The sequence below is a fragment of the Vigna unguiculata genome, chromosome 4 (genome assembly GCF_037176805.1).
Source record: "Vigna unguiculata cultivar grain cowpea cultivar isolate G323 ecotype 2 chromosome 4, ASM3717680v1, whole genome shotgun sequence".
In the NCBI taxonomy this organism is placed as follows: Eukaryota; Viridiplantae; Streptophyta; class Magnoliopsida; order Fabales; family Fabaceae; genus Vigna; species Vigna unguiculata.
The window spans coordinates 14,005,043-14,015,669 of NC_140795.1; the positions used below are offsets into that span (position 1 = coordinate 14,005,043).

Sequence of the window (10,627 nt, forward strand, 5' to 3'; positions counted from 1 at the left end):
CATTATTTTATTCTCATTGCGCTCACAATGATTTTTAAATCATATTTGAAAATAGTGAAGTAACAAATCCAGCACTCCCTCCATTAGATTTAGGATTGTTGGTGGGGCGATGCTATGTTAATAGGAGGTTATTGTTGTTATTATGTCGTGTGCTCGTATCTATTTTCAAGTGTAAGATTGAATTTAGATAGAGAATTTTATAATTTTTAGAAAATAAAAGTATATTAAATAATTTGTAATTAAAATTTTTTTATTTTAAAATATTTATTTGACAATTTAAATATGTTGGACTTTAGGTTTTTTATAAGGTATTTTAATTATTACTAAATATAAAAATTCATTTCAATATTTTAGTTGATGTTGCCCATGATCTTGATATTTGCTAGATTAGTTTTTCGAAGGAGTGATTAAAGTTTTTTTCTCAATGTTGATTGAAAAATTGTCTCATTTATTTTCAATAAAAAAATTATTTTAGATTAATCAAAATTATTCTTAATTAAAATTAAAAAAAAAATACTTATTGATTTTGGACATAAAATAATATCGTTAAAATTGATTATAAAACAATCCTAACAGATACCAATCGCAAAATAATATATATTAACTAAAAAATATGACTAACATAAATTGAAAAATATTGTTGAAGGGATTGATGGAGAAAATTTTAACTAAAGTTGACTGAAAGATGTGGTGTATATTGTTGGAAAAAAAAAAGAGTCTCAACAATGTCAATAATAATAATAATAATATAAAAGAAAAAAACTCTATTAATATCTATTAAGAAATAACCTTGACCTTTTTTTTGTCATCAAGCATCTTTAATAAATGTCAATCATAAATGAACTTGATTAACATCAATTAAAAGTAACATTTGTTGATATCAACATGAAAAAAAAAAAGTGCTTGACATAAGTTGAAAGATACCATCCGTGTAAATCAAGAAAATCTTAATTAACATTAACTAAGAAATAACATTAACTTTAATTGACGAAAAAACAACTTTGGCGATTGCAATCGAAAAATAATCTCAATCGACATCAACTTAAATGAATCTTACACCAACATCTATGATAAAAGTGATGTCAAGCTAACAACATAAAGATCCAGTGACTCTTACATTAATTTCAAACTATTACATTTTTTCCATATTAAAGTATGAAATTGTATAATTTTAAGTAATAAAAAAAATTCTCATAAATTTTTAAAATTATTTATGGAACCAATATATTTTAACAGAAAATATTTCGATCTTGTACGAAGATAACTAACTTCTAAAATAAAAGTAGGCCCATCTCAGCACAGGTTATTCTTTCAACACCTGAACAATTTCAGTTTATACTCCTTTTTTAAATTTCAGATCGGATAATCGAAATGTAAAAACTTCGTTCAGATTGATATTTTCATAATTTATGTCCGAACTAGGTAATCCAAAATCATGTTTTACAATTCGGATTAACGTTTCCTTATTGTACACCCATGTTGTTAAGTTATACCAAAAGGAAAACCCTCAACTTAATATAACACATACAAACACTGCCTAGAAACATGGCTTTTGATATTTGTACCTTTTCTTAAAAATTTTATCATACAATACCCTTTTCTATCAAAATAATGTAAACCTAATTTTCACTCCCTCTTTATTATTCTTTAAATCCCAATTTTGCACATTTTATTTTAATTATTTTTTTAGATCATATTTTTCATCATAGTTTTATTTTGTACATTCATTTTTTCAAATAAACTCATATTGGGCATATTTAACATTACACGAAGATTTTATTAAAAAATAAATTAAAAAAAGGAAAGAAAAACATGGAGGGATCACACTAAATTCATGATAAAATTACATTATACACACACACACAAAATAATACTTATTATAAAAAAAATCATGATTTTTTTCACGAAAATTATTATATACTTTGAACTGCATATTCCAAAAAAAAAGACAAATTCTTTAGCATATTAAAAAGTTTATCACTAACCAATCTTCTCACGTTCCAAAAAAAAGTTTTTAATATTTAGAAGTTTTTATTTTAGAAAATTTAGTATTAACTTTCTTTGATCTACCCTTACCATGTTTCTTGATAGTATGAATCGGCTAATCATCCTCTTTAGTATTAAAATCTTCTCTCTTATCAAGAATAGTAGTCCATCTAGAAGCTATTTTCAATTTCACTGCAAAGTGGGACTTCTTTGGTTGTAAAAGAATTAGAAAGTATTGTTGAATACATTCCTTTTCATTATTCTTTAAAATCCTTTATGTTTATTCTCGTCTTCTCTTTTCTTCTGTATAATTTATTTATGGTAATTTCGCTCACTTCGATTCAAATGTTACAGTATATGATAAATCTATACAATAAATGATAAGGGTTTTATAAGTTATAAAAGTAAAAAAGATAAAAAAAATGGAAGGAGAGGATAAGAAAAAAAAAAGGTTAAATATGATTTTAATCTCATAACTTTAATCTTAAATTAGAATTCATCCATGTTTAATATAACTCAAAAGTGTCTATATCAATTTTTTGTACCTCTATATATAAGTACATAAGTCTAAAAAATCCTATAAACCCTAAAAGAAAGCTAAAACACAAAAACATAAAACATAAACTAATTTCTAAAATAAAGCTAAAAAACATAGAAACATAAACTACTTCAAAAAATAATAAAGTCCATACTGAAAAACATAGAAACATAAACTAATTTATAAAAGAAGTCCAAGGCCCAAAAACATAAAAATATAAATTAATTTCTATTTTGGTCTCAAAACTTTAAAATTGAATAAATATAATTATTTTAATTTATATTAATTTATTCTCATCATATTCTAAGTGACTTTAACGTCGAAGTATTATTAGGTAGACCTCTCATTTTGTTGCTCTTCAATGTTGGAAGAACGTGTAACTCCAGATATAGGGGTTTGAATAGAACTATTAAAACTACTTTTGGAAAACCTTTCCTAAAGAGCTTATTAGACATTATATGGGAGTCGTTTGATGGTTTTATAAAGAACTTTTTACAAACATTTTAAAAGGATAACCAACAAGTAATGTAAAATGTGATAAAAAATCAACTATAACACAATTTTATATTTGGGCTACCCCAATCCGATCTATGCCTAGTTCTCAAAAGCCAACGAAAAAGAGTTTCACCATGACATTCTAAGTATTATTACAACACTTTCATAAGTACATAAAACCACTCTTAACTATCCGAGTGCATAACGCCTTTTCAAGTTAAGTATACAAAGTCTTTCGTTATCTATTAAAAGTCCTCCTAAGTTTAAGCAGAAGTACATAAGAGATTTTCAGGAAAAATACACAAATCCTCTTCAAGCTATAGTATGACAAGTGAATTACAACAACTGTTATTGTAAGTTGTCTTAAAATCATATTTTTGCATCAGTGATCTCATTGTTTTATTATTCATTCATTCATTCACATTTCATCTTTTCTGGCCAAACCTATCTTTCCAAGAGTATTATGTGCTTTTATTCTCCATTCACCCCTTTAAAAGGGTATCACATAGGCTTAATCTCTGAGTTTCATTCATGCACATGAATACTAAGTAACTCATCTAACAAAAATGCAGATGACTGCAGTGACCAAAAGGATTAAATAACACATTGGCAAAGCTAATTCTTACATTACCAGGCACCAAATTGAGGCAATTTGATGCCAATATGATAAGAAGCATACTTTTAATACATGAGTTTTCCATTAACAAAGTGGACTTCAGGATGATGAGCTATTCCTTAAGTAACAAAATATATCTATAAAAACTTACAACTACAGAACCCACTAGCAACCCTTAACAGGTAAGTTTAAAGTTGATAAAGCAGTTTTTCCCCTTATTTGTTGAATTAGCCTGGTCAGGAATTATCTATATATAAGCTCATCCAGTTAAGCCACAGCAACAGCATGAGCCTTGTAACTCTGGCTTTCTTGCCGCCTGTGAACTGTGTTTTTGACATTAAGGCCTGGTGCACCAAAGCAGAAGTAATGGCCCCTCAACTTCCTACCAACTGAAGTTCTCTTTACCAACTTTGGTGATTCATCATCCTCAGGTGGTGGTTGATTTAAGCTTGATGGCCCAGCAATGTCACTGTCAATGTAAATGCCCTTTTGCTTGTCTATTGATCTAGGTGAAGAAATTGATGACTTTGAAAAGGAACTAGACCTGGATCTTCCTGAAACCTTTACTTGTGGCATGGATTGCATCACTCCATGCACTAGTCCTGAAGCAAACCTCTTCTTAGCATTTGGACTTGACTGCTGACTTCTCACAGAAAGAGTTCTTTTGTTGTTAGGAAGTGAAACTGGCCTAGAAAATCTTTGCCTAAGTGGGGTTGGAGTTTCATCAAAGCTGTTATTCCATTTCCTGACTGAGTCCACTGAACCCTCATCTGTGGACTTTTTGAACTTCTCTTCATATTTCTTGTCTTTCACTCTAGACCACTGAAGAGCTCTCTTCAACCTTGCTGCTGCATAGTTCACAGAACTAGGCCTTTTGCTAGCTGTTGAAGCGCGATTTTCAACAGCATTTGGGTCATATGGAATGTGCTCCGATGAAGATGAACTCACTCCTCCATTCCCGTGATCAGCACTAGCATCTGATACATTCTCAAAGCCAGTGTACAAAAATATTTCAGTGTCTGAGACTCTGAATGATGTCCCAGGACTGCTTCCAATGCTTTGCATTCTCAAGTGTGAAGCTATGGCTTTTCTTGAACTATGACCTTGACAACCAAACATTCCACCAGCTGAGATCAACTTTTTGATTAGTATATCTGATGATGCAGAGTTAGGGTGTTGTCTAAGGTAATCCAGTGGGGTCATGCCATCAACATCAGAGATATTCACATTTATTGAGGGAGCAGTCATGAGGAGCTGCACAAGATCAGAGTGAATGTTGCCTATGATGGCCATGTGAAGAGCAGTTCTTCCATCATTGCTCTTGTCATTGATTATGTCCCCCACATGAAAGTTCTTCCCACTCAGCATGTTTCTCAAAAGGTCAACCTGCTTGTCCAGTCTTCTGAATGCATGAGATTGAAACCCAGACACTGCCTTATGGAGAAAAGTTTCTCCAGAGTTGTTTCTCAGAGAGATCAGTGTGGGAAATGCTGAGACAAGAGTTTCAGCTGTAGCTAATTGGCCCCTGGAAGCAGCCACATGCAAAGAAGTGTTACCCTGATGGTCTGTGGAGTTTATCATGTCAAAGGATGATATAAGATACTTAACAACCTGCATGAGAGGTAATATTGTTCAGAGTTGAAATACCACACCACACCACAACAAAAACAAATCACAACAACTAATTGTTGCAGAATGCCTATAGGCACAACCAATCAAAAGCTCAAAATGAATGAAAATAATTAATTATAAAAGGAGATAGTAAGGTCACATAAGAGGATTCCTTGATTCTTGTAAAGTAGATAAAAGGATTAGAACTTTTAACTACTTCTTCCTGTGACAGTCTATTTGATCATGCAAGAACTACTCGGAACAATAATGATCTTACAGAGATTAGAATAACTCTGTTGCTAAATGATACTGCATGCTAAATAATCTATGTTCAAACAACACCAGACAAAACTTTATATGTTAAAAGAGCTTTTAAAAGGTTTCCACCACCACCAGAATAGTTATGAGAAACAAGGCAAAGAGTAGCAGAAGCTTCAAACATTTGATGCACAAAATGAAACAGAACTCATGATGAAAAACAAGAGTATCACCTCAACTTGGCCTCTTCCTGCAGCTGCATGTAGAACAGTAGATCCATCAGCATCTCTGTAAACCAAAACATCAGAGCAATTGGCCAGAAGCTCCTCCAAAATCTTGAGATTTCCTCCTCTGGCAGCAGCATGAACAGCCCTATTGGTCATCTCCCACCTATAAACAGAAGGAATGTCCCCAACATGCTCCTCCACCACCACCCCACCTTTGCCAGATATAAACCTTGGTGAAACAGCAAAATCAAATAACAGCCTAAAAACCTCACAATTCTTGCTCCTGGCAGCAGCATAGAGTATGTCAGTAATACCATACTCTCCCTCACCAAAAACCAGCAAAGGGTTTCTCTCAAGAAGGACTTGAACAAAACCCAAGTCCCCAGCTGAGGCAGCAGTGTACATTAGCCATCCACCATAGCCAGCTCTGATGAGAGAGTTCTTCCCTTTCTTTGACTCACATTCAAGCAGCAGTTTCTGTGCCACCTCACTCCGAAACTTTGCAACATCATTGAACTGTTCTTCATCATCCCACACCACTTCCAGCCGCCGGATTCTGCGCAGGGAAGTGAGCTTGAAAAGGTGGTTACTGTCCATTCTGAGAAGTTCACGAACCAAGTCATAGTGGCCATTTGCAGCAGCCCAATCTATTGGTGATGCGTACCACCACTGGTCCCCAGTGCTCTCCCAACGAAGAGGAAAGTATGTAGGAGCCATTGACAAGATTGGAAAAGCTAAAAACTCTAGTGATTTGAAAACTCTTGCAAGTAACAACTTTAACAATATGAAAGCAGATAATAATTGAAAACAAGAACAACAAAGTAAAACCAACTCAAACTAATGATTGCAAAAGGGAAAGGGGAAGAAGAAAGAGTGTAATTGAGGGTGGAATGGAACTGATGATACAGAACAAAACAAGAGTACAGATAGAAGCTGGACCTGTGTGAGGAATATAGAAAACTGATACAGCACAAGAAAGCTTACATGGGAATTATAACATTGAACAAGAACAAATTAAGTTATAAAGGGAACCAAAGTTCACATGTGGAAATGTAGAAAAGCACTAAAGCACACACGTGAAGACAACACACGAGACTGATTAAAGGGTTGAACAGTGCTAGTTGCAAAATTCCATTAAAACACCCAGTAATCAGAAGCGCACAACAAGGAAAAAGAATGGTCCCTGAGGTTGGTTACGTGGGTTTGTGATTTGATCCAATTAATAATATCAAACAGTTGGTGTGAGAATGGAAACAGCAATAATTGTTATCACAAAGTTAACACAGAAAAGGTAGCAGGCACTTCAAAGAAGAATATTATTTATAAAAGTGATCACAAGACCATTTGCAGTAGATAACATGAGAAAGGGATGTAATATTCAAGAAAAAAAAAAGGAAACCTTTTTCAACTTGGAATCTCAAAAGGGAACTCTAAGATGCCAATAAAAATCTCATTGATGATTATGGTTCAGAACAGTGAACATCTTGTTGGATGCAAGGGACATGGATAATGATGAAAGAGCGGTTGGATGCAATGATGGTAGAAGCAGGGATTTCAACCAAAGAAATGAGATTTCACTGTTCACAAAGGTTTTGAAGTAATTATAGAGATAATTATAGAGACTAAACTGAAGCAGGGTGCTTTTGCCTCACACTTTCAGAGACAGAACTAATGTGACCATTAATATCTTTTCTGCAACTTGTAATAATATTAAAATGAAGAGTTACATTAACATCTTTTAGTGGATGAAATTTCTCCTGAAATTGAAATTTGGTTATTTGACATCTCAATTACATTTTATGCTGATATTTAAATTTTTTAGATGATTTAACATGTTTCTCTTTAATCTCAGATGAAAAATGAATTTAATAATAAAAATAATTAATATAATTGAGTTACTTTTAAAATTTAAATATATCAAAATTTTAAATAAAAAGAATTTTTCAATTTCATATTAAAATTTAGAAACCGAAAACCTATTTAACCTGAATTATCATAATTTCTGCATAATGAATTAAATATCATGTGAGAATATGGTTGAAGTGATAGTTTTGTTCAACAATTCACATCTTTGCACTGTAAGATTGTTCAACAAAAATAATAATTTTCTTACTCATTCTTCAGGAATGTTTCAGGTAAAGTGTATTGAAATTGACCATTTTTTCTTTATCGTAACTTGGCAACAAATTTGACACCAACACATGTTTCCAATATTGAAAATAAAGCAAAGTTAAATATGTTTTTAGTTTTTTAAGTTTGACTCAAAATTGGAATTCGTTTTTGGTTAGAATTTTGATAAATTTTGGTCTTTAGACTTTAAAAATGAATGAATATAGCCCTTTTAACCTAATTTTGTTAATTTTTCTTTTAGGTTTCAAAAGCATTTCTCAATAAATATTGAATCGAGAATGTGTCAAATGACGTAAACAACTCTAATATTAACATGAAACGCATTCCACATGTTGAAAAAAAGTTAACAAAATTGGGTTAAAAAGACTATATTCATTCATTTTTAAAATGTAAGGACCAAAATTTATCAAAGTTTCGACCAGAGACGGATTTCAATTTTGAGTCAAAATTCAGGGACTAAAAACATACTTAATCCATAGCATCTATAAAAATAAAAGATACGTTGAATTCACGCTATTTTTTAACGGAAATTCTACTATCTCACAATTTTTTCTACATAACTTTCTCATAAATTAATTTAAGATAAACAAATGAAGTGTATAAATGTGGCCTACTGTGGTAGGTCTTGCATCAGAGTGGGTGAAGTGTTCAAATCTTAATTTGGCAAATGGTTTTAAATGAGCTGACCTGAATTTAAATCTTACCCATATGAATTATTGGTAGGTTAAGAAGTATTTATTTCTATTCAAAAATAACAATTTTTTTTATTTTATTAAATAATAATATTACTTTCATGAAAAATATTAAACATGTTATACGTCCTCAAACTATTATAAAAAAGTTATATTTAATTTTTAAATTTAATTATCAAATATTTATTTACTACATCTTATGAAAATAATAAGAAACTTCTTCAAACAGGAGTGTGTCTTATATAACAAATAAAATTTTATAATAAAATATAATATAATTTCCCCGTATTATATTTTAAAATGATATTTTATATAACTTCATAAATTATATTGTAATTTATTTTAAAGACGAAACACAATATTTTTATAATAATTTAAAGACGAAAAACATATTTATAAAAAACAATTAAAATATTGAGGTAATTTTCCTATATAAAATTAAAATACTATTATTTTAGATGGAGAGAGGGATAGAAAATTGACAAGTGCTACTCACTATTCAACTTTTTCATGAAACATATTGTATTTGGTTGAAAATTATTAAAAATAACAAAATCACGAAATGAAGTTGTTAATTAAGATATGAGATCTACCATTTCTTTTTTGTAAGTTTAGATAAATTTCAAAAGAGTGTGATGAAAGCATATTACTTACTAGCATTTCTCTTAAAAGAAAGTGGACAAATTTAACTTCCTTTCAACAACAAAATAATGTTTGAGGATTTCTAAGTAATATTCTCCTTAAGCCACCGGCCTCTAAAAGTAGTAGTTGGATTGGTTTTTTATGAGCCTAACTTTAGTTATGGACCTAAAACTTTCAACTCTTAAAAACAGATAAATCAAAATTTGTCGGCCAAATTAACCAATCATTTCATGGCATTGCCATGGCAACTTGCTAAGACCAAGCCATAGAATTTGAGAAAATTTCGTTTTGGTTGCTAGAATTTTCATACTTAAAAACTCTTGATTTATACCATAAAACCGAAAGTATCGGAGAATAAATATTTTGAGATTTTAAATTAAAAGTGTTAAAAAGTAGATTTTAAACTTAATTCACCTCCACAAAATTGGTTTGTAAGTTGAGGTTTTTATCTACTTGTTTACTATGAAATCATGGATGATCTAATACTGGGTGGCACAATAGTCCAAGAAAACAAATTTTCATATCGCAAGTGACACAATAAATCAAACATATAACTATTCGCACTAGAAGATAACGGCTTGATACTTGGTGATACGATAACCCAACAAACAACAAATTTTCTAATAGTGAGTGACACAATAGGCCGAACAAACAATTATTCTCGTTGGGATAAACCTCAACTCATTATGCTGATATCATGTTAAGAAGTGAACTTTAAAACTAATTCAAATTCACAAAATCATATTTGTAAGATAAGATTTGCAATTCTAGTTATATATTGTAAAATCGTCTTATCTCTAATTGATATGAGATATCCAGTATGGTATTAATCTTTTATACAGACTAGACTTTTCACATGATAGCACTACAAAAACCATAAAAGTGTGTATGAGACAAAAGTAATGTTATGTGTGCATTTAAGCCCATGAAGTACTTTTAATTTGAATGTATTGTTGTTGGATTTTTCTTCTAACACGTTTCTATTCCTTGGGTTGAATTTCATCCTACAAAAGTGTTTAAGATAAAAGAATTATTATTTTATACCTTTTAATTATAGGCTTAAATACCTTTTTGGTCCTCATTTTCGTAGTGTTTGTTGCGGATGGTCCTCATTTTCACAGAATGTTTAAAATGGTCCTCATTTTTACCGAATGTTTAGAATGGTCCTCATTTTCGCAATTCGTGTTTTATTTGGTCTTTTTCTGTAACGTCGTTTAAATCATTAACGGAACATTGTACGGGTGGCACAGTTTGTATTAGTTGGTTTGTTTGTCAGTTGTCGATGTTGGGACCGTAACATACCTATATAATGGGATTGCAGAAAGAAGAAGGTTGCAGCAATACCAATTGGGAATGGAGGAACAAGATTGCCAAAATTCACCAACTGCCCAAACATTCCCTACCAAAACCCTAGCTCACTTATTTATCCCCA

At 31.1% G+C, this 10,627-nt stretch overlaps 1 protein-coding gene across 1 annotated transcript; it reads right to left on the reverse strand.

Moving 5' to 3' along the window:
• Positions 1–3,613: 3,613 nt before the first annotated feature.
• Positions 3,614–7,330, reverse strand: LOC114181841 (uncharacterized). The gene is made up of 2 exons (XM_028068445.2): positions 5,738–7,330; positions 3,614–5,246 (listed from the first exon to the last, which is right to left on the reverse strand). Exons 1-2 carry the CDS (start codon positions 6,446–6,448, stop codon positions 3,903–3,905), a joined length of 2,055 nt encoding a protein of 684 aa, XP_027924246.1. The 5' UTR covers positions 6,449–7,330; the 3' UTR covers positions 3,614–3,902.
• Between the last annotated feature and the right edge of the window lie 3,297 nt (positions 7,331–10,627).